Below are 23,150 nucleotides of genomic sequence, written 5' to 3'. Positions count from 1 at the left end.
AACACGCACGCATGTCCTTGCACATTGGAGGGGCTGAAGAAATGTTCATAGAACGCATTCGTGCAAAGGAAGAACAAGTGCACTGCTTCATGCACTTATGTATGCGTTCCTCCGGTGTTTAGCGAGGGCCCAAAATATACAGAGATACGAGCCTGTCCCTCTGCCCTCTTAGATCATCCCTCCCCTCCCTCTCTTCTCATCTTTCTCCTTCCCCGTCCTGTTTCTCTTTTCCTTTCCCTGTGCCACAGAGCTAGACTGAGTGCCCTGCGAGGCTGGTGGAACAGACACCCTGGAAAGGCGCCAGATGAAATAAGGGCAAAGACGGCTGTGGAACATGCAGGGAGAAGCCGTGCGGACTGAAAAGCAGTGATTCACGGAGCGCCCGCACAACTCAGACTCTCCTTGGGTTTCCCTCGGGGCGCTGCTGCAGGATTGGGGTCAGTGAGAGCTGGCATCAAGACGAAGGGCAGCCAGGCTCCTCCTCTTCTAATCCTTTTCCACCCACCCCTCCCCCAGTACTCCCGTTGACCAATGTCCTGGGCCTTTAAGAGTTGGAAGGGCTGGACCGAGGAGAGACCTCACACCTCTCCCCCTCCCTACTCCTTCCCTTTGGCTGCAAGTCTCCCGGTCACAGCAGCAAACTGCAGTAGAAAAGGGGAGGCAGCCAGCGAGCGAGTGAACGAGCGAGCGAGGAGAGAAGGAGCCCGGCCGGGTTCCCTCGTCCCACCGGAGAGAGCATCGCACAGCTCACAGCCACAGGACTGCTATCCTGCCCACGGTAAGGGCCCCGAGGCTCTGGGCAGCCTCTGCTCCAAGCTGTGCACCCCCTGCCCAGTCCCTACCGCTGACCCCTACATGCTTATCCACCCTGATTAACTTGTACCCTGGACTCCTTAGCCCTATCAGATCCTCCTGGTTCTCTCTAGCTCATCCCCTTTGATTGACAGTTTTCTTCCTGGCTGTGGCAGTCACCCCTTCATGGGGGGGGGACCCCTTAGCTCCCTCTCAGAAGTGAGCCCCATCCTAGCAAGGAAAGACAGAGAATTGGAGCAGCCCTATGTTAGCATAGATTCAGTAACAGAACGTGGAGGGTTACCGAAGACCCAGGCAAGAGTGTAGGACTGAGAGAGTTATGAGATTTCCTTAGAAAGAGCCCGGGTTTGAGCTCTGTATCCGTTCCCAGCCTGCTTAATGGGCCGGGGCAGTTTCTGGGCATGCTCTAGTGCTGTGCTGGGAAGAGCACCTGCTCCTAGTCCTGACTCTACCGTTAGCTAAGTGACTTCGGACAGCAGCTCCCTGCTCTGTCTGTGATGGGAATGTGGGGTGTCCCAGGCTTGCGTGTGTATTAGGGGCTCTTCTTGAAAATAAACATTCCTGAGCTCCATCTTTGCAAATTCTGATCTAGTAGATTTGGCGGGGGTGGCGGGTAGGTGGTGTGTACGCTAAGGATCTCTATTTTACCTAGGGAGATCCTTACAGCCAGGAACCTCTGGATTAGATGACTTGTAAAAGAGTCTTCGAGCTCTAACATTCTGGGGGCTATGACCTATGACCATTCTGTCCTCTTTATATGAATGAGGTCACTCAGTGATCCTGCTCAGAAACAAGAGAGTAGACATAATGATTCTCTTCCTTCCTGCCCCCCAGAGGGACCTGAGACACCCTGAATTTCACTGTAATGCCATTGGCACTACTGGCAACTCTCCCAAAGCCCATCCCCAGGTGACATAAGCCACCTGTAAGTTGAGGCCCAAATCTTACTCGGCAGCCCTGACCACTTCCCCCCTTATTTTGTGTCTCTGTTCTCTCTGTATTCTAAAGGTGTCCTCGAGGATCTCCACGTTCTCATCTAGGAGTGAACAGTTAAGACCCAGTCTCTTACTCAGTCTTCATCTTCTGCTCTTCACCTCTTGCTCTTGCTCCCACTCCCCATCCTTTGTCCCTTCCCTTGTCACTACACCTGCATCAGCTGTAACCATCCTTCCCATCCTGTCTTCAGATGCCAGGTGCAACACCAGGACCTAGAGAACCCCTGGGTTCTAAGTTGCATTCTCTGGGCCATGTGTTCCTTGGAGTCAGTCTCCTAGGATACGGGGGAAGGGAGACTGAATGGAGGGGGTATGCTCCCTAGTGTGCTCCTGAGTGTCCTCCTTGCTCCTGGTCCCCAGGCTCAAAATCCCCACAGGGGACGAGAACTGACCTATTGGGAATTAGAGGACAAAGAGGAAGAGGTGAGGGGAGAGAGGGGTCGGGGAGAAGGATAAGGAAAGGAGAGCGCAGAGAGGCTGACCAGGGAGCAAGTAGGGAGGCCAATGGGATCAGGGGAGAGGAGTGAGCTGGGAGAAAGGAAAGGGAAGACCTCGGGATGGGGAGAGGAGGCAAATGGGAAGAAATTTTCTTTAGGCTATGAACTGGGACATGTGGGGACAGAGAATGACAAAGTAGGGGGAACAAAGCATCCACATCCCTTGTCGGTTTATTAGCCCTGCTCTAACCTGCTACCAAAAGTTTTCTTTTGGAAAGAAAGGATTTTCCTTTCCTTTCCTTTCCTTTCCTTTCCTTTCCTTTCCTTTCCTTTCCTTTCCTTTCCTTTCCTTTCCTTTCCTTTCCTTTCCTTTCTTTCTTTCTTTCTTTCTTTCTTTCTTTCTTTCTTTCTTTCTTTCTTTCTTTCTTTCTTTCTGATTCATTTGTTATTTATTTTAGAGAGAGAGGGCAGAGGGAGGAGCAGAGGGAGAGGGAAAGAGAATCTTAAGCCGACTCCTTGCTAAGGGCGGAGCCCAACGCGTGGGTCAATCCTATGACCCTGAGATCATGACCTGAGCCAAAACCAACAGTCAGACATGCAACCAACTGAGCCCCCTAGGCCCCCCTAGAGAAAACCCTTTCTAAGGGCAGAACCTTGGTGAGATCTCTGAGTTGGTCATAAGGAACCAGGGTTCTAGTCCCACCTTTGCCACCTAATTCATTCAATGATTCCAGCAGTTCAGCCAATCTTTCTAGCCCTTCTCTATAAAATGAAGTCCAGCTCTGACATTCTGTGGCTCCCTGAGTTGAAGTCGGCCCTCACATGGCCACATGTCACCTGGATCTAGATTTAAAATAGTGAGGCAGGAATAGGAGCAGGATTGGAAGAGCATGCCAAGCCCTGGGGCTGGAAGAGTTTGACAAAAAGCATAAAATAATTTTCTAAGGCTTGTTTGAAAGGAGATAGGTTCCAAAATAGGGGTGTCCCAGCACTTGAGCTTAGGCTTCCCATGTTTCAGGACATGATTGTGAAGCTCCTGGACACAAGAGTAAGGAGAAAGAATTCTGACTTCTCCCAGGGCGGAGATCCACCTCATCCCATGGTTCTTATGCCCCAGACATGGGAGCTGAAATTCAAAGAGGAGATAAGGCAGGATGTTGGTAAATGGGATCAGAGCCCCCTTCTGCTAGCATCTGGGGACCTGTTACTTCAGTCTTCATTCGGTTTTTGTGAGCCTTAGATTCCAAACTACATCACCAGGCAGGAAAGCAGCTCTGCTGTAGAAAGCGGAGCTGCTTTTCTGCCTCTCGTGAAGCATTCTGGGTCCCTTCATCCCTCCAGAGGCGGCTTCTGGTCTCACCCATGCTCACTATATTCAGTCTCAGCCAGCAAAACCTTTGATTTCTGGAACTGTCGCAGGGTTCTATCTCTCCTGAGGGCTGCCTTGAGTCATCTTTCCCACTTAGGTACAGACTGGCTCCCAGCCTTGCCCTCTCCCTCTGGGCACCCTCATATTGCTACTCCTCTAGAAAGCCTTCCCTAGGTCCTACAGCCAGGGGAGCTGTATTTTCAGTGACCTCTACATTTTTCCTAAAGATTTAGTCACCCCCAGATGACTTTATAGGCTCTCCCAGCTCGAGAGAGATCGGGCACTGAGATGCTGAGTGACCTCAGACAAGTCCCATCACATTTGTGGACTTCTGCTTTTCATGTATGAGATATAGCTCATTGTGAGTTGAACTGCACAATGTTCTAATGGAGCTTTAGAGATGCTTTTCATGTTTTAGATGCTCATGATTGTCAAAAATTCAAACGTCTCGATTAAAAAATACAACATTTCTAAGCAGTTCCTTTGCTTATACAAAGCATAGAGCTTTGTTTCATGCGCTTTGTCAGTTCCAGAATGATTTGGTCAAGAGTTGAGAATTTCTTAGAGGGGCGGATCTAAAATCAATGTGGCTACCTGTCGAGTCTTCTGGTGCTTTTCAAGGAAAATGTGTTGTTACCTATGAAGACAATTTAACCAAATCCTAAATTAGCTTGGATCTTAAAGAGGGTTCTCTTTCTCAAGAGGCAAAGAAAACTTGAAAATGCATTTCTAAGACTGTGTAACTTATACAAGGAGTATAAAAATGTGCTTTACTGGGTGAAGACAGAAGAAGATGGCTTACATAGCAAGTATGGCACTAAGTGTCACGGAAGAGGCAAAAGAACCTGTCTGCCCTGGCCCCTCTGGAGCTGGGTGATCTGCATGGGAACATAGAGAGGGCTCCCAAGATAGAGAAGCTGGGGTGATTCCACCGGGGGAAGAGAAGCCTAGGATGTAGAGACATTCCAGGTTCTGAAAGGGGACAGCCAGCAAGATGGAGGCTGAGGCGCATGACACAGGTCACCCAGCGGACTGTGCGGTATTAGGAAGCCCTGGTATAGTCCTCTCTGGAGATGGCTGTGGGAAACAGCAGACCCTTTGAAATCAAACATATTTGGTTTTAAATTCTGAATATGGTTTGATGCAAGGTTCTTAGCCTCTCTAAGCCTCAAAGTCACCAAACTCAAACTAGAAGTAAAAAGAGCTAAAAGCTATGTAGATGAAGCACCTGGTGCATGATAGGCCATCAGGTTTCCTTCTCTTCCTCCTCTGATCCGTTATTCTAAGATCACCAGTATTAACTCAGACCCTTTGTCTCCTCCTTGCTCCTCCAGGTGACTCTGGCACCAGCTGGTGATGGCGTCTCTGATGCAAAGCCGTGAGTACCCCAGCAGGAGAGGAGGGCTTGGGGAGACAGCCCAGGGACAGGGAGGAGTCTGGCCCCCTGTTCAGGAGCTCCTCCTAGGCCCTCCACCCTTCCCACCAGCCACCCAGCCAGCAGCCCCTTCTTTTCCTGGCCCAGGGTTGCCCATCAATCAAGACCTGCTGCTGATGCAGAAGGGCATGCTGATGCGCAAGGTGAGGTCCAAATGCTGGAAGAAACTAAGATACTTCAGACTTCAAGATGATGGCATGACAGTCTGGCATGCCCGGCAGGAAGGAGGCAATGCCAAGCCCACCTGTGAGTCGTGTGGATAGCTAGGGGTGGGCACACTGGGGGGATTGGACTCTGAAGAGCCCAGCAGAGGAGGGACCAGGGTCTACAATGTGTCCTTGCACGGCCCCTCTTGTGTCTACCTCTGAGCCTACAAAATGGAAGTTATAACAGTACTTGCCTCTTAAGGCTATTTATGAGGATTCAATTGCTGCTTGGGCGAGCCCTGGCACATAATGAGGCTCGATAAATCCTAGGTTATATTTTTTTATTATCATAGTGAGAGCATGATCTCAGGCATTAGACAGCCTGGATTAAAGCCCTGGCTCTGCCACTTTCTAGCTGAGTGGCTTTGGACAAATTGCTTCAATTACGCTTTAGTTTCCTCATCTGCAAAATGGGGATTGAACAATACCTGCTCAGAAGGTTACAGGGACTCGGTGGCATTTAGCATGGGACCGGAAACTAAATTAGCCATTATGATGAATATGTTTAAATACCATAAATGCAGCACCACAATGTGCATCCTGTCAGCCAGACGGACACTTTATGATCCCTCTAAAAAATTGATCACAGGACACATCCAAGAAAGTCTGCTTTAGAGACATAATCAAAGCTCACGATCCCCAGCACCCCCAGCTGAGGAAAGCAGGATGGATGAATTTCTCTGGCCCTTTCCTAGACATCTCGAAAGAGGAAGCCCTCAAACCTGGAACAGGGGACCTGGACTTGGACATACCATACTTTGGTGTAACTGCTTTTATCTTAAGGTGCATTTCCATCTGTCAGCCCCGCCCGTCCTCCTGTGACGTGGACAGGCCATGGATGGGACCATCCCTTATTTCAGACAAGGATTACTGAGGCCCAAAGTCATTTTGGTCTGTGTCACACTGCCAGCTGGTGGCCCAAAGCCAGGTCTTGTCACTTCCAGCATAGGCCCCTTGCCATGCTGCCTATGAAAGTGGCAGTGGCTCATGGGGCATCCTGAATTCCGGGGTCTGTGTCTCTCTGTACCAAGTATTTGGTGGCTTCATCCATCCTGTGGAGGTTGGGGTTCCTCCTCCCTATGGTTTCACAAAGGGTCCTTGGCCCTTTGCCCTTGCAATCTGATGGATCCTCTCCCTCCATGACCCACTTCTTCCTTCTCTGGTAGTCTCAATCTCTGATGTGGAGACAGTACGTGAGGGCCATGAGTCTGAGCTGCTGCGCAGCCTGGCAGAGGAGTTCCCCCTGGAGCGGGGCTTCACCATCATCTTCCACGGCCGCCGCGCCAACCTGGACCTGGTGGCCAACAGTGTCGAGGAGGCCGAGGTATGGAAGCGGGGGCTCTGGCATCTGATGGACTTTGTCAACGGCATGGACCAACAGGAGCGGCTGGACCAGTATCAGCAAGAGGGAGCCAGAGTGGGGGTCAGGGGTCACTGAAGGAGCCAGATGCTGCAGGGCTAGGGACAGGTGGGGGCATGCAGGGCTACGGAGACCCAAGAGTCCAGATGGGATGGGCAAGGGCAGCTGAGGCCAGAGTGAGGCAAAAGATGTGGAAGTGTGAATGGAGACTAGGGATGGCAAGAACAATGCCAGGCAGAGTGTGGACAGAAATGTGGCCCTTCAGGATAGGTGGAAGGGGTGGCGAGAGGCAAAGATCTTGAGAGCTGAACAGAAGATCCCAGGGCTGTTAACTACCACAGGACTGGGAAGCAGCCTTAGTGTTGTTGTCTCATTCAGGCTTCCTAGACTCTATTCACCTTCCATGCCAGGTCATTCACTTATTCATTTGTTCGTTTGTTCATTAATTCACCATCTATTAAGCAGAATGAATCAGGCACCATGCCAGGCTGTGGAGGTTCGAAGATTAGTGAGACTCAGGCATTGTTCTAGTTGGTGGAGAAAATGGAATTGTGGTAAATAATCTGAGTACCCTAGAAGTGTTACAGGACTGCAAGTGTTTGTGGGTGTTCAAAGGAAGGAGAATTAGTTAATTCTAGCTGAGAGATTTCTGAGAAAACTTTAGGAAGGAAGTTGCATTTGAGCTGAGCCTTGAAAAGTAGAATTTGAACATAAAGAAAGGAGGAGAGGGGAGTGCCTGGGTGGCTCAGTCAGTTAAGTGTCTGCCTTTGGCTCAGGTCATGATCTCAGGGTCCTGGGATTCCCTCATGGGACTCCCTGCTCAGCGGGGAGCTTGCTTCTGCCTCTGCCCCTCCCCCTGCTTGTCTCCTCTCTCTCTCTCTCTCTCTCTCTCTCTCTTTCTCTCTGTCAAATACAAAAAGAAAGGAGGAGGGGAAGGCTCTCCTGCCTGAAGGAACAGCATGAGTAAAGGCCCAGAGATAGGACGTTGAAGAGCAGGAGAGAGAGCGGACACGGAGAGCGGGGGTAGCTAAGGCTGGCTAAAGTACAGGGAGGACACAAGTGTGTTGAGAAGGCTGAGTGGGGGCCAGACCATGGGTGTACTTCTTTTTTTTTTTTTAAGATTTTATTTATTTAGGGATCCCTGGGTGGCGCAGCGGTTTGGCGCCTGCCTTTGGCCCGGGGCGCGATCCTGGAGACCCGGGATCGAATCCCACATCAGGCTCCCGGTGCATGGAGCCTGCTTCTTCCTCCGCCTGTGTCTCTGCCTCTCTCTCTCTCTCTCTCTCTCTCTGTGACTATCATAAATAAATAAAAAAATTTTAAAAAAACTATTAAAAAAAAGATTTTATTTATTTATTCATGAGAGATACACAGAGAGAGAGAGAGGCAGAGACACAGACGAAGGGAGAAGCAGGCTCCATTCAGGGAGCCCAATGTGGGGCTCACACCCTGGGCCGAAGGCAGGCGCTCAACCGCTGAGCCACCCAGGGATCCCTGGGTGTACTTCAATCTAGGTTCAGAAACTTGAGCTTCTTCCTGCAGGCAACAGGGAGGGCCCTGCAGGCACTGAGCCATGCAGAGACAAGATAGATTAGTGCTCAGGGAGATAATTCTGGAAGCTAATGTGGAAAATGCATTGGCATGGAGGAGAGACGATGCAGCAAAGCTAGGGGCGATGATGTCAGTGGTTGAACTTGCACACACACACACGCACACACAGACACAGTGCTTTTGCCTTGACTTGCACCTGGATGGCTGAGTGACTGGTTCCAGCGTGGAGACAAGAACCAGGATGGTCGGATGAGTTTCCAAGAAGTCCAGCGATTACTGCACCTGATGAATGTGGAAATGGACCAAGAATATGCCTTCCATCTTTTCCAAGTGAGTCTTTGGAGAAGGATTTTCAGAAGCCAGCCAAGGCCACGTTCTCACTTGGCCAGAGGTACCCAGGCCCTACCAAGCATCACTCTATTGAATCTCTCCTATTGCCCTACCACTCTGCCAGGCTAGATGGAAAGTGTAGGGCGTGGTTCTCACCCTTCAGTCTTCTTAGAAAGATAATTCATAATCTTATATAGGTAAACAACCATAGGTTACTATGTCAGACCTCAAGGACCTCTTGGTCCATGGCCAGAACTTCACAGATGCCTAGTAATGATTAAAATCTCTAACTGGAATGTGAGTAAATAGGAGGAGGGATCTTTTGACCTTTTAGGCACTTGGGGCATTTAACTCTTTCTATTGAAATTTTTCTCTAGTAGCAAATAGTACGGCTGCAGTTTTGCTTTTTACTTATACCGAAGCAGCTTCTGTGAACACTAACTGTCAGGAGTTCCGTGGGAATTTTGTGGAAATATGTGTGTATCCACCTGTCAGTGAGATTGCCCTTACAGGACAGGTCAAAACCATATAACATTTGCTCTTAAAAGGACTTTCCACAATCCTCTAAACCCTCACTTTCAGACAGCAGACACATCCCATTCTGGGACCCTGGAAGGAGAAGAATTTGTAGACTTCTATAAGGCGCTGACTAAACGTGCTGAGGTACAGGAGCTGTTTGAAAACTTTTCGGCTGATGGGCAGAAGCTGACCCTCCTGGAATTCGTGGATTTCCTCCAAGAGGAGCAGAAAGAAGGAGAACGAGCTCCTGACCTTGCTCTGGAACTCATCGACCGCTATGAGCCCTCAGAGAGTGGTAAGAGGGCTAGGGTGGAGGGGCACTGGACATGGGTGGGGAGGGGGACCGTAGAAAGACCCAGAGAGGGCAGCCCCGGTGGCTCAGTGGTTTGGCGCTGCCTGCAGCCCAGAGTGTGATCCTGGAGACCCAGGATTGAGTCCCACGTTGGGCTCCCTGCGTGGAGCCTGCTTCTCCCTCTGCCTCTCTCTCTCTCTCTCTCTGTCTCTATGAATAAATAAATAAAATCTTAAAAAAAAAAAAAAAAAAGAAAGAAAGACCCAGAGATAAGCCGCCTACTGCCAAACTCAGGGAAGGCTGAGTCTACCCCCACCCCAGCCCCTGCACAATCATTTTCATCTCATTCAACCACTGCCTGGGAAGGAGAGCAGCCCTTTGCTATCCAGATAAGACAGGAGTCTCCTCCATAACCCTAGATCTCTTAGGACGAAGAACATCCCATTAAGTCCCCTTTCCTCCACCATGCTCATGCTTCACTTTGAGAATAAGTTTGTACTGATCTCAGCGTTTGTCCCACTGGGGAAAGGAAGCTCCTTGATCCTCTCCCTTTTGCTTCTTCTCCTTTAGTGCAGGATTCCTTTTCTTCCAGCTCCCTTCATGGTTCCTATTTGCTGCCTCTTTAATTTTTTTTTAAGATTTTATTTATTTATTTATTTTTTAAAGCTTTTATTTATTTGAGGGGCAGCCCGGGTGGCTCGGTGGTTTAGCGCCACCTTCAGCCCAGGGCGTGATCCTAGAGACCCGGAATCGAGTCCTGCATGGGGCTCCCTGCATGGAGCCTGCTCCTCCCTCTGCCTGTGTCTCTGCCTCTCTCTCTGTGTCTCTCATGAATAAATAAATAAAATCTTTTTTAAAAATCCTTTTATTTATTTGAAAGAGAGAGTGAGCTAGAGAGAGAGCACAGCCTAGGGAGAGAGGCAGAGGGAAAGGGAGAAGCAGGCTCCCCGTTGAGCAGGGAGCCCAATGTGGGGCTGGAACCCGGGACCCTGAGATCATGACCTAAGCCAAAGGCAGATGCTTAACCCACTGAGCCACCCACACGCTCCTGCTGCCTCTTTGAATGCAGGCTCCCTGTCCTTTCCTGGACTTTCTCCAGATTCTCCAAGTGGTTCTTGAATTACTAAGCCCCTGGCCAGGAAGCTAGTCAGCCCCTGGCTGAGGGGGATGATGAAGAGGCCAGTCATCTAACTTTTAGCAAGCACAGCTCAAATATGCCCTCTCTGTCCTCAGAACTTTCTCCTTGCCCCTTCGCTAGACACTTTCCTGCCCTCCATTTCCTTCAGAATACGAGGGATTTACATTAATAATAAATGATTTACAAGGCACTTCCACAGCACTTACTTGATCTAGCCTCACTACAACCTTGTAAATCAAAAGCATAATCCTTATTCGGCCTGGGCTAAGTATCTCATAATGTGCTAACATCTCTACTTGCTTTTTCTCTTCTCATCCTTCCAATGACCCGGTGAAGTGGTTTGTATTATTAAGTCATTTGTGCAAAAGAGGAAAACTAGGGTTCAGAAAGATCAAATGACTTGGTCAAAGCCAGTGGCTAATGAGAGGAGGAATGAGATTCAAACACGGGTCACCTGACCCTTAGTACCTCTGTGGAGCATGAGGATTAGACATGAGATGCATGAGGGGCACATGGGTGGCTCAGTCAATTAAGCATCTGCCTCTGCCTTCAACTCGGGTCATGATCCCAGGGTCCTGGGATTAAGCCCTGCATCAGGCTCAGGGGCGGGGGGGGGGAGTCTGCTTCTCTCTCTCCCAGCCCCTCCCCCCTGCTTTTGCACTTGTGTGCTTGTGCATGCTCTCTCTCTCTAATGAATAAATAAAATCTTTAAAAAGAGAGAGAAAGATGAGATGAATGAGAGCTGGCCAAGGGATGCACGTTTCATGGATCTCAACTGCCACTCCTTTCATTCATTCACTCGCTCACTCCTGCAGCTAATGCTTCCTGAGCCCCTGGAATGGGCCAGGACCTGCAGCCAGCGCCCAGCCCCAGAGATGCAGCAGGAGGTCCAACAAGGACATTGCACTCATGGAACTTCGAGTCAAACAGACAAGGAAAGGGCCAGAATCACTGATTCCAGATACATGTCTGTGCTCAGAGAAGAAAAGGGGGTATAAAGCAATCGTCTCAGAAGAGTAAATAGAAGAATGCACAAGGGTTAAGAAATCAGATCTTCTATTTCCAGTGGAGGGTCCAGTAGACATCAGTGACATTAATTCTACCCCCAGCCCCTCTGGGTGCTGTCCCCTTTCCTGCGCTCAGCTGTCAGCTACTCTACTCTGGCTGCAGAGCGCAGCATCCGCCAGGAGACCAGGGCTCAAGGCCCCAGTGTGCTTCTTACTGAGTAACGCTGGGCAAGCCGCTTAGCCTATCTGAGACTTGATTTTCTTATTTGTAAAATAATTGGTGATCAAACGAAATGACGCACATGGAAAGTATCTGGCAACTGTGGCTTTACTGTCCCAATTTAGGTTATTAGTGTCAAGGACAAAACTTCCTGCCTGACTTCCTGACACTCTCCACCATCTGGAGGCTTTGTCAGAGCTGGAGCTACAAAGCTGGGCCTTGGGGTCAAGTTGTTGTTTCTCCCAAAGGAGTCCCCTGCGGCAGTGCTCCCCTCGGTGAGACTGCACAGCACAGTGGGATGGCCGTGGCCCAGACACCTGCTGCCTGTGTTCACATCCCAGCTCCTCCCTGTTACCTAAGCTCTCAGGGCAGATTATATAAGATCTACTTCATCATGTCGGTGAGAGCATTGAGGTGCTGCATGGGACGCCCTGGGCAGAGAGCAAGTGCTCAGTATTCACTGTCGTTGTTGGTATTGCATGAAGCCCATGCTGAGATGGGTGAGGGCTATGGCAGGAGTGACAGGGCCCTGCCCTCAGAGAGAGTGCAGTCCAAGGGTGTATTGGGCAAATACTCTTCGAAACACCACATGGGAGTTGATTGTAGGTAGGAAGAAACCCTCAGGTCACAGTTGGCAGCAGCCATAGCCCAGGGAATAAAACACAGGCACCTTGGTCATGTCACTAGCAAGTCTTTGACTTTGTTTCTCTCTGGGCCTCAGTTTCCCCATATATAAAATTAACCCTTTACACTAAATACTATGCTGTCCAATTTGGTAACAAATGAGCTCTGTGTGACTTTTTTTTAAAGCTTTTTTTAAAGATTATTTATTTATTTATTCATGAGACACACAGAGAGAAAGGCAGGCAGAGACACAGGCAGAGGGAGAAGCAGGCTCCATGCAGGAAGCCTGATGTGGGACTCGATCCCGGGTCTCCAGGATCATGCCCTGGGCTGAAGGTGGCGCTAAACCGCTGAGCCACCCAGGCTGCCCCTTTTTTAAGGTTTTTGTTTAAAGAGTTTTATTTACTTATTTAAGAGAGAGAGAGAGAGAGAGAGAGAGAGAGAGAGAGCAGGCACTCAAGCGATTGAGGGGGAGGAGCTAAAGTGGAGGGAGAGGGACAAGCAGACTCCACGCTGTGTGGAGAGCACACACGGCCCAACCCAGGGCTCGACCAGACCCTGAGATCATGATCTGAGCCAGAACCAAGGGTGGGTGATCAACCAACTATGCCACCCCAGTGCCAGCCCAGTGTGACTATTTCAATTTAAATTTAACAGGACACCCGAGTGGCTCAGTTGGTTAAGACTCTGACTCTTGATTTTGGCTCAGGTCATAATCTCTGGTTTGTGGGGTCGAGCCTGAGCCTCAGGGGCCCGGCTCTGTGCTCAGCATGGAGTCCGCTTGGCATTCTTTCTCTCCCTCTTCCCCTGCCCTCCCCCTGCTCCTGAACATGTGAGCATGTGCTCTTTCTCTCTAAAATAAATACAGTCTTTAAAAAAATAAAATAAAAAATAAAAATTGGGGTGCCTGGCAGTCTCAGTTGAAAGAGCATGACTCTTGATCTCGGGATCATGAGTTTTAGCCCTACACTGGGCATAGAGGTTACTTAAATGAATGAACAAATAAAAGCCGTAAAATATTAATTAACTAAAATAAAAATGTTAAATTCAGTTCTTCGGTCACACAGCCACATCTCAAGGGTTCAGTAGCCGTATGTGTCTGGAGGCTACCGCACTGGACAGCATAGAACAGAACATTTCCATCATTGAAGAAAGTTCTGTTGGGTAGCACTGGACTGGAATGACCTTAATGATTCTCCTCGTAGCTTTAACTGTCTGTGAGGGTGGAGATGATTGAAATGACAGTGGGTAGGGCACATTTGGGATCTGGAGGCTGAGAGCGGACGCCATCTGAAAGGTAGGACCCTGCAGGGGGGTGAGGTGAAGGACGGGCTCGAGGTGTGCTGGGATGCTCTCACGCCCAGCTTCTTACCTTAGCCTTCCCCGCCACACCTTAGGTAAATTGCGACATGTGCTGAGCATGGATGGCTTCCTCAGCTACCTCTGCTCAAAGGACGGAGATATCTTCAAGCCGACCTGCCTCCCCATCTACCAGGATATGACTCAACCCCTGAACAACTACTACATCAACTCCTCTCACAACACTTACCTCGTGGGGGACCAGCTTTATGGCCAGAGCAGCGTCGAGGGATATATACGGTGCAGTGGGAAGGAAGGGGGAAGGGCTGCAGCTCAGGAGAAGGGGCCATCTGTGCTATCCGTGGATAACAGGGGTTGAAAAGACGTCGTGGGGGGCTTGGGGCTGAGGATTCCTGGGTACCTGAGAGACTTGGAGGAGACACTGAAGACTGACAGGAGAGTAGCATTGAAACTCTACAGATGAATGGGACTTCTCTCCCTTTTTTTTCTTTTTTTATGATAGTCACACACACACACACACAGAGAGAGAGAGAGAGAGAGAGAGAGAGAGAGGCAGAGACATAGGCAGAGGGAGAAGCAGCAGGCTCCATGCACCGGGAGCCCAACGTGGGATTCGATCCTGGATCTCCAGGATCGCGCCCTGGGCCAAAGGCAGGCGCCAAACCGCTGCGCCACCCAGGGATCCCCACTTCTCTCCCTTTTATGGGCTATGGAACTCTCTCAGAACTCAGAATTATCTTGAACAAATAAGTAAACTAAATGTTACATGGAAGGCAGTACAGCATAGAAGTTAGGTTCCTTGAGGCCAAATCCTAGTTCTCTTCCTTGGTGCTCTGGTGCTAAGTATTTAACCTCTCTGTGCCTCAGTTTCCCCATCACTGAAATAGAGGTGATAACAATGCCTATTCTGAGTTGTGAGGATTAAATGAGATAATCCATGTGTTAATAGCTCATAAGTGGTATCTGCTAATCATGGGTTCGATTGAAGAGTCAAGATATCTTTGTAGTGCCAGCAACTAAACTAGTAGCTTCAGGGTATACAAAGATGAGTGGAACATATTGTTTCTGCCCTAGGAAGTCTAGTAGAGAAAATAAAGTGTAAATTTACTGAGAGTTTGAGGGGCGCCTGGCTGGCTCAGTCAGTAGCACATGCAACTCTTGATCTTAGGATCATGAGTTCAAGCCCCACGCTGGGCATAGAACTTACTTTAAAAACAAATAAACAAAATTACTGAGAGTTCGATTAACTCAGGTGTCGCAGAATGCTATACAACCAGAACACCAGGAGCATCATGAGGCAGTATGTAATGACTTGCTGAAGGAAGACTGTGAGTTGGGAAGGATGGGGGGTGGAGGTAGTGTGAGCCGTAGCAGTATCCAGTGGACAGAGAAGGGTCCACGGAGATGTAGCTTGAAGTGTCAGTGAGCACTGTTCTCTCCAGGGTGGGGAGAGGGTCCCTAGATGGAAGATAAGACCTTGACCTCTGTGTCCCTGGGTGCTTGGGGTTCTTGCAGGGCCCTGAAGAGGGGGTGCCGCTGCGTGGAGGTGGATATATGGGATGGACCTAGCGGGGAACCTATTGTTTACCATGGACACACCCTGACTTCCCGCATCCCATTCAAAGATGTCGTGGCCACTGTAGCACAGTATGCCTTCCAGGTAGGAGTCCTGGGATGGGCATACTGGTGAGGGAAGATGATCTGAGGGAAGAGTGGCTGGCTCTGGATCTGGGGAAAGTAGATGGATGCAGGGGGCTTTATATCAAATGGCACAGATGTAAAAGAGTTTTAACTGTGAAGCATCAGTTAAATAGTAAGAGATTGTGAATAAGGGTGAGTAGTCCTAGAGGTAATTGCTAGAGATCAGTAACTATGGCTTCTAGCAATTGTCACCCATCTCAGAGAGGGTGCCTAAGGAGACAGAGAAAGGGGTGGGTAGCGCTGGGAGGACGAGAGGAGTCTGGAGGTGAGAGTGTAACATGAACACATAATCAGGGGAATGGCCTCACTTTCCCAGTATGAGCCTAAAAACTCAAAGGTCCCAGAGGAAGCTGGGTCACGCCTGGTATAGGTCTGAGATTTGGGATCTCAACAGTGACTTTTAGATGTGAGGGGGGTCCCAGACCCAGCAAGACCTCCTTGACACCCAGAGTAGGGCCACAGGGGTTTAGCAATCAGGGTACTCAGCTGAGTGAGTCACCAGGGAAGGTCTGGAGAAGCAAGGAGGTTGCATGCTTTAGAACTCTGGCTCTAGTGTTCCCTCCCTTCCCCATCAGACATCCGACTACCCAGTCATCTTGTCCCTGGAGAACCACTGCAGCTGGGAGCAGCAGCAGGTCATGGCATGCCATCTGACCGAGATCTTGGGGGAGCAGCTGCTGAGCACCACCTTGGACGGGCTGCTGCCCACTCAGCTGCCCTCACCTGAGGTATGCACCTGTTCCCCCAGCCCTGGCTCTACGGTGGCTTCCGTAGCCTCCCTACCTTGGCTCCTTCTTCCATGTCCCTCCTGTTCCCTTGTCTCACTCTTATTGGGACCATCTTGCTCTTTAATATCCTTGAAGACAACTTTAATTTTTTAAAAATCCAATTGAATGCACAACTGTTTGTAGTTTTCTGAATTTTAAATCAATTATTTACTTATTTCTTTTTTTCAGTATAAATATCTTGATTTTGTTCCCTGATAGTTCATAACTGTTGTAGACCAAAGAAACAATATAGAGAAAGGGAAATCCCCGACCATAATCTCAACCTCTCCCCAACAGCTGTCAATAGATTTTTGTAAATGCTTATACAAACATATATGTGTATATATATTTATACTTTTAAAAACACATGGGGGTACTTTCTATATCTTTTATATCTCACATGTAATATATATCATGGATGTCTTTTCATGTATAATTGTTTTCTTTTTAATGGCTCTGTGGTATTCCATTTTCTGTTATGAACCATTATTTATTCAACCAATAAGTGGTAAACATTCTGGTTGCTGGTAATTTTTCACTTGTACATACAGCTTTGTCTCTTTGCTCTATTTTTTTTTTTTTAAGATTTAGTTATTTATTTGAGAGAGAAAGAGAATGGGGGGGCAAGGTGTGGGGGGGGGGGAGGGGAGGGACAGAGAGAATTTCAAACAGACTCCTCACTGAGCAAGGAGCCCAACATGGGCCTTGATCCCATGACATGACCCTGAGATCATGACCTGAGCTGAAATCAAGAGTCGGGTGCTTAACTGATTGAGCCACCCAGGCGCCCCATTTACTTTTTCTTTGAGATGGATTCCTAGAAGTAAATTGCTGGGTTGAAGAGTTTGCATGTTGATATTTTGATTATTATTGCCAAGTTACCCTCTGGGAAAAAACAATCCCAAACTGCTCTCTGACCAACAGTGTAAAAGAATGGCCACAAATAACTCCAGTAAGAAGATGATTCATAGTGGCAAATGTGAAAAAAAAAAGTTAATTTTTTCAAAAAGAAGTCTATATTTTCTTCTTTAGAATTAATTGATATTATTTACCCACTTTTATTGGGGTTTATAATCTTTCTTGGTATAGAACAAATTTTTAAATGTTAAAGATATTGATGCTTTGGGAAATTTCTGTAGTATTTGCTTTTGTCTTACAGCATCTTCTGCCCCATAGAGGATTTTAAGCTTTATGTAGTCAAATCTGCGAGTCCTTTTTATGTCTTCTGAGTTTTCTTTTTTGTTCTTAAGATTTTATTTATTTATTTATGAGAGACACACAGAGAGAGAGAGAGAGAGAGAGAGAGAGAGAGGGGCAGAGACCCAGGCAGAGGGAGAAGCAGGCTCCATGCAGGGAGCCAGACATGGGACTTGATCCCAGGACTCCAGGACCACAACCTGGGCTGAAGGCAGCACTAAACCGCTGAGCCACCTGGGCTGCCCGTCTTCTGAGTTTTCATCTCAGGCTTGTTTTATTTTCCTTCCTTCCTTCCTTCCTTCCTTCCTTCCTTCCTTCCTTCCTTCCTTCCTTCCTTCCTTCCTTCCTTTTTTCTTTCTTTCTTTCTTTTTTTTTTTGAGAGAGAGGAGGCAGGAAGGGGCAGAGGGAGAGGGAGAGAATCTCAAGCAGACTCCTCGCCAGCGCAGAGCCTGACATGGGCCTCTATCCCAGGACCCGAGATCATGACCTGAGCTGAAACCAAGAGTCAGACACTTAACCAACTGAGCCACCCACGCACTCATCTCCTGTTTCTAATGGTTTTCCCACTTTAAGATCACTCAAGAAGATTCTCTATTTTCTTCTAATACTCATATTCTTTATATTTGCATGGAAATCTTTAATCTGGGAGGAATTTCTATGTGTCAGGTGAGGTATTTTGTTTTGTATTGTTTTCCAAATGGACAGAGATGTGACAAGTTGGCCTAACGGGGAATCCCTGGTGCATGCATGAAGCAGCTGCCCAGGGGAGACCTCTGGCCACTCACTTCCTCTTCGTTTGAGGTGGTCCCATGAGAGCAGTGGGAGCTGCATGGCCCCCAGGAGGGTCCCAGAGCAGACTGGTAAACAAGCCCCTTCATTTCTGTCCCCAGGAGCTTCGGAGGAAGATCCTGGTGAAGGGGAAGAAGTTAAGGACACTTGAGGAGGATCTTGAGGAAGAGGAAGAGGAAGAGCTAGAATCTGAACTGGAGGGGGAGCAGGAGGCTGACCCAGAGCCAGAGGCCCAGTTGGAGTCTGAGCCCCAGGAGTTGAGTCCACGTAGTAAGGACAAAAAGAAGGAGAAGGTGGGCCAGGAGAGCAATCTTTCCACTCTAGCATGGTTGGTCTGTACCATAAGCTGAGTTCACATGTGGAGAGACTAGAGCCAAGCAGGGTAGGGGGCCAAGGAGCAAAATGCCCCTTGCCCCCAATAAAAAGTGTGTAAGGATGAATGCATGGCATCACCATCTATTGTCCTAGATAGATAGATTGCGGTGGTTTTCCAACTTCTTTGGGCCATGAAATCGTTTTTGAATGAAATCTCATATGGGAGCTCTGTGTACAAAACAGGTAACTGCAGAGCCATCCTAGTTGAAGTACCCATTTGGCTCTCTCCTGCATCCCCCGTTGCTTCCTGAGACATCTTTGTACTTCTCGGTCCCTTAAAAGGCCAGTTTGAAAACCACCGTGGTGTGTCTGTGTGAGTGAGAGGGTGCCCTGCCTGCTGCATTGGGCAAGTAGAGCTTACTGGAGTGACTGCTGTGACCTCATCTAAAATGGGCTTAGAGGAAGTTTCTTGGAAAAGGTGAGTCTGAGAAGGGGCCAGAAATAGCCCAAAAGGAGAAGCAGAAAGAGTTGAGGAACGTGAAGACTCTAAGGAGGCTGCGCTAAAGTGACCCATCTCCCTGCCGGGAAGGGGTGCTGTGCTGTTGGTGGGACTGCCAAAAGTCCTGGTTAGAAGTCTGCCTTTCTCCTTCTTGTGCACATCCTTGACTTAGCTGACTAACTTCTAGCTTATCCTGTCCCCTCTGGGGCTCTGGTGTCTAACCTGCTACCGTGTCCAGGGAAGGAAATGGGAATTCAGGAGATAAATGTAAATGTATCACTCTGGGAGCCTCACATCCTTCCGGTGTGACTTCCACGGCCATTTGCACACCTCAACATTATTTGTCTGGGTTTGTGTACATTTTGACCAAAATTAATAGTATTATTAATTTGTTTTAAAAGACAAGAGGTAGGGGATGACACCTCTCTGCTTACCAATAATCATGAAAAAACCTGTTACCCAAAAAGTACAGTAGAGCAGAGGCTGGAAACTGAGCCATCAGGATACGTAGACTGCCTTTATTCCCATTCCCATCCCCAGGTTGTGATGTGTCCGCTGTTTTGTACGCCTACCTGTTGTGAGGTTATGGTTCAGGCTCCTTTTTCCAAGCCTAAGTCCCTCCTCTTTCCCAAGCAGGTGAGGCAGGAGGGAGAATGCAAAGGGGAGGCAGCGGGCCGAGGCTTAGGTCGGGTTGGGAAATTCAGATCCTGGCCGTTGGCTCTTTCCCTCTCAGATGGCTTCAAATCCATCTTCCTCTCTATTTTCTCCTTTTCCAGAGATCCAAACCCATCTTGTGCCCATCCCTCTCTGCCCTGGTTGTCTACTTGAAGTCGGTCTCATTCCACAGCTTCACTCATTCGAGGGAGCACTACCGCTTCTATGAGACATCATCTTTCTCTGAAACCAAGGCCAAGAGCCTCATCAAGGAGGCTGGTCAGGACCAAAGGGAGGGCCAGGGAGGGAGCTGGGAGGGGTAGGTTCAGGCAACTGGCAGGCAGAAGAGTCCCAAGAAAGAGGGCAAAGGGGCCAAGGAGGGGTGAGGGAGCTAAGCAGTGCCTCAGAGCACATATAGGGACAGGAGCTCCGAGGAGTGGGCTCAAGGCTCCAGGCGGAGGACAGCTGGGGAGATGGTCAGGATGGAACAGAGGCACAGTGCAGCTTTCTGGAGCCGGCCTCTGGAGATGCTGGGGCGAGAGTGAAGTGGGTAGGTGGGAAGTGGGAGAATCCACCCCATGGCCATCTCCCTACTATACCTTTTACAGGCAATGAGTTCGTGCAGCACAACGCCTGGCAGTTAAGCCGTGTGTATCCCAGTGGCCTGAGGACGGATTCGTCCAACTACAACCCCCAGGAACTCTGGAATGCAGGCTGCCAGATGGGTGAGGGGGCAGCAGGGACAGGGAGGAGGGAGTCAAAGAGCAACAGGTGGGAAGTTACGCGCCCTGGCGGCACTACAGCCAGGGGCTGCTCAAAGTGTGCTAGGCTAAGGAAGCTGCAATCTATGGCGGTGTTCCCAGCAGGCCGTTATACCCAGTACGTGTCCTTACTTCCCCAAGAGGGCTAGATGGCTCCTGAAATGTATCGTTGCCTTCCTTTCTCCTGGGGTCCTCAGTGGCCATGAACGTGCAGACCGCGGGGCTGGAGATGGACATCTGTGACGGGCTCTTCCGCCAGAACGGTGGCTGCGGCTATGTGCTGAAGCCAGACTTCCTGCGCGATGCCCAGAGTTCCTTCCACCCTGAGAGGCCCGTCAGCCCTTTCAGAGCCCAGACACTCCTCATCCAGGTACCGGGGAGAGAGAAACCGCGGGGAAGAACCCAGGGTGGCCAGGATAGAAGTCGAGGAAAGAGGAGGCTGGGCCAGACAGGAAAGTAATGGGCGGAGAAACCCTCACGAGGCGGGATAGCCTGACTGCAACAGCGTGGATTTGGGAGCCAGCTGCCTAGGCTCAAACCCATTCACTAGCTGTGCAACTCTGGGCAAGTTGCTTAACCTCACGCTCCTCACCTGCAAAATGGGAGCTACGATACTGCCCACATCACTGAGGTGTGGGGATCTTGAGTCTAAAGTACCTACGGCAATGTCCGGGGCAGAAGTCAGTGCTGGAAAGGGCTCGCAGAACATACCTGCTTTCAAACCTTGTTAAATTTCTACTCCGATGCATTTTAAATTGCAGATAGTTTACTAGAAGAGAATATATTACCCAAACCCCGAAGCTATAGCGCCAGGCCTTATGTACCCCCTCCTCCCCCTGGGGCGGGGGCAGGGGTGGGGGTAAGAGCGAGCTGGAGGGGGGCTGGGCTGAACAGGAGCTGGTGAGGACCCAGAGTCCTGCTTGCAGGTGATCAGTGGGCAGCAACTCCCCAAGGAGGACATGTCTAAAGAGCGGTCCATTGTGGATCCACTGGTGAGAGTAGAGATCTTTGGCGTCCGCCCGGACACAACCCGGCAAGAGACCAGCTACGTGGAGAACAACGGTGAGGCCGGGTGGTGACAGGGGTGCAGTCTCCCTACCACGCTGCCCTCCCTGGAGCACAGTCTCTGTCCCCACCCCTGACCCGCCACCACGGGAGGCAGTGTGGAACAGGACAAAGGGTCAGGGCTTGGACGGCTTGGCTGTGGATCTGGGCCCCTTAGTTCCGAGCTCCAGTGACCTGGGCACGTTGCTTACCCACCCACCCTGGACCTCAGTTCCCTTACTTGTAAAATGCTGATCACTGTGAAAATCTTGAGAACACAAGGAAAGCTACCCAGGATGTGCCTAAAGCAGCCAACAGTGTCTCTCCCTTTGGTCCCACCCCAGGTTTTAATCCGTACTGGGGGCAGACACTATGCTTCCGGGTCCTGGTGCCTGAACTGGCCCTGCTGCGTTTCGTGGTCAAGGATTACAACTGGAAATCCCGAAATGATTTTATCGGGCAGTACACACTACCTTGGACCTGCATGCAGCAAGGTGGGCCAGTCCTTCATCCCCTGGCCGACACCCCAGCTCCGGCTGCCCGCCTAACGCACTCCTCCCATCCCCCTCCAGGCTACCGCCACATACACCTGCTCTCCAAGGACGGCACCAGCCTCCACCCAGCTTCCATTTTCGTGCATATCAACATCCGGGAAGGGCTGGAGGGGGATGAATGCTAAGGTGGGCACTTCGTGGGAAGGGTGGGTGTGCTGGCTTGAGATAGTAAGAAAAACCCAGAAGGATGCTCCAGAAAGCAAACACAGGTGGTAAAAACCAAGTTTGGGATTGCGCATTCCTGAGCACAATATGACCTCACCCTTAACAGGCAAATCTAGGACCTGATTTTTCACTCTCTCTCTCTCTCTCTCTCTCTCTCCCCCCCTTTCTTTGTTTTTGCAAGTCTGTGGTATCTTTTCTGCTCCTTCCTCTGCATACTCGACACTGGACTTCCTTTCTTCCTCTTGCCATAGGCTCAATCCCATACCTAAATCTAGGACTAATCTCTCTCATCCTGGCTCAAAGGCTGGCTGCAGCTAGAGGCCTAGAGAAGGGCTTGGAGCAAGGAACATAGAGACATCATCCCCTCCACCCTGACCCCCTCAAAGCCCAGAGCCAAGGGAAAGATAAATCGAGCCTCAAAGCTCCCCAGGCAAAAGCTGGGGAAGGAGACCTGACCCCAAGGCTATACTGTGACTCAAGAGAACAGCCCTGAGTCCCCACTGGACTGCTCTGCCCTGGCCCCACCTGTATAAATATAACTTTTCTCCCCAGTTTGGCTGGAGTATGGTCTGTCATTGTTGGGCCAGAGGAGGAGGTATGAAGGTTGGGGGACATTTGGGGAGGGCAGGGAAAGGGCAGAAAAATAAGAGGTTTCCAGGGCCTCCTGCATGTTATGTGCTACATAGAAGGGCTCAGAAGTATGGCTTCTAAGGGCAAAAGGAGGAGACAAAGGCTCATGTGATCCAAGCCCTCCCAAGTCTGCCTGAATAGTCCTGGTTTACGCCTACTGTCCTCACTAATTATTAAAAGTACCTTCCTTCATTTTCCCGGTGTGTCCCAGTTTAAATGATTAATCACACAGTCCCTGTGAGGTACTCACAGAATCCTGGATTTGAGATTCTTCCTGGCTCCCCTCCCCCTCGAGTCCTCTGCCTCTCATGCTATCTGTACTTTAACTCTGGTGCAGCTGCTGAGCCAGGCTGAGGCCGGCGGCTGAATCAAAGCTGAATCAAAGGAGGAGGCTTAGTGGGTGGCAGTCCTCCCTCTATGGGTTGGCAAAGGGGCCCGGAAGTAAGGAGCAGGGCCAG

At 49.7% G+C, this 23,150-nt stretch overlaps 1 protein-coding gene across 2 annotated transcripts; it reads left to right on the top strand.

Annotated features, from left to right (window-relative positions):
* Window positions 1–493: 493 nt before the first annotated feature.
* PLCD4 (phospholipase C delta 4) lies at window positions 494–22,616 on the top strand. 2 transcript variants are annotated; one of them, XM_072742945.1, is made up of 16 exons: window positions 494–778; window positions 4,949–4,992; window positions 5,137–5,295; window positions 6,422–6,650; window positions 8,376–8,496; window positions 9,079–9,310; window positions 13,694–13,895; window positions 15,132–15,276; window positions 15,893–16,045; window positions 18,172–18,363; window positions 19,661–19,817; window positions 20,147–20,263; window positions 20,497–20,669; window positions 21,226–21,361; window positions 21,688–21,837; window positions 21,916–22,616. In XM_072742945.1, the coding sequence occupies exons 2-16, from the start codon at window positions 4,971–4,973 to the stop codon at window positions 22,020–22,022; spliced, it is 2,295 nt and encodes a 764-aa protein (XP_072599046.1). In that variant the 5' UTR covers window positions 494–778; window positions 4,949–4,970; the 3' UTR covers window positions 22,023–22,616. The 2 variants fall into 2 exon arrangements, with proteins under 2 accessions (XP_072599046.1, XP_025857942.1); XM_026002157.2 differs by having other exon boundaries at window positions 8,367–8,496.
* The last annotated feature ends 534 nt before the right edge of the window (window positions 22,617–23,150 follow it).

The sequence above is a fragment of the Vulpes vulpes genome, chromosome 16 (assembly GCF_048418805.1).
Source record: "Vulpes vulpes isolate BD-2025 chromosome 16, VulVul3, whole genome shotgun sequence".
Lineage (NCBI taxonomy): Eukaryota > Metazoa > Chordata > Mammalia > Carnivora > Canidae > Vulpes > Vulpes vulpes.
This window is presented reverse-complemented; position numbering and strand designations above follow the sequence as displayed.

Bases quoted from the DNA above. Each gene is read 5' to 3' on its own strand.
- PLCD4 (XM_026002157.2), top strand. From the start codon at position 4,971: ATGGCGTCTCTGATGCAAAGCC. The intron at 15,277-15,892 runs GTAGGAGTCCTG...CTTCCCCATCAG, and splicing joins TAGCACAGTATGCCTTCCAG to ACATCCGACTACCCAGTCAT. The intron at 19,818-20,146 runs GTCAGGACCAAA...TACCTTTTACAG, and splicing joins GAGCCTCATCAAGGAGGCTG to GCAATGAGTTCGTGCAGCAC.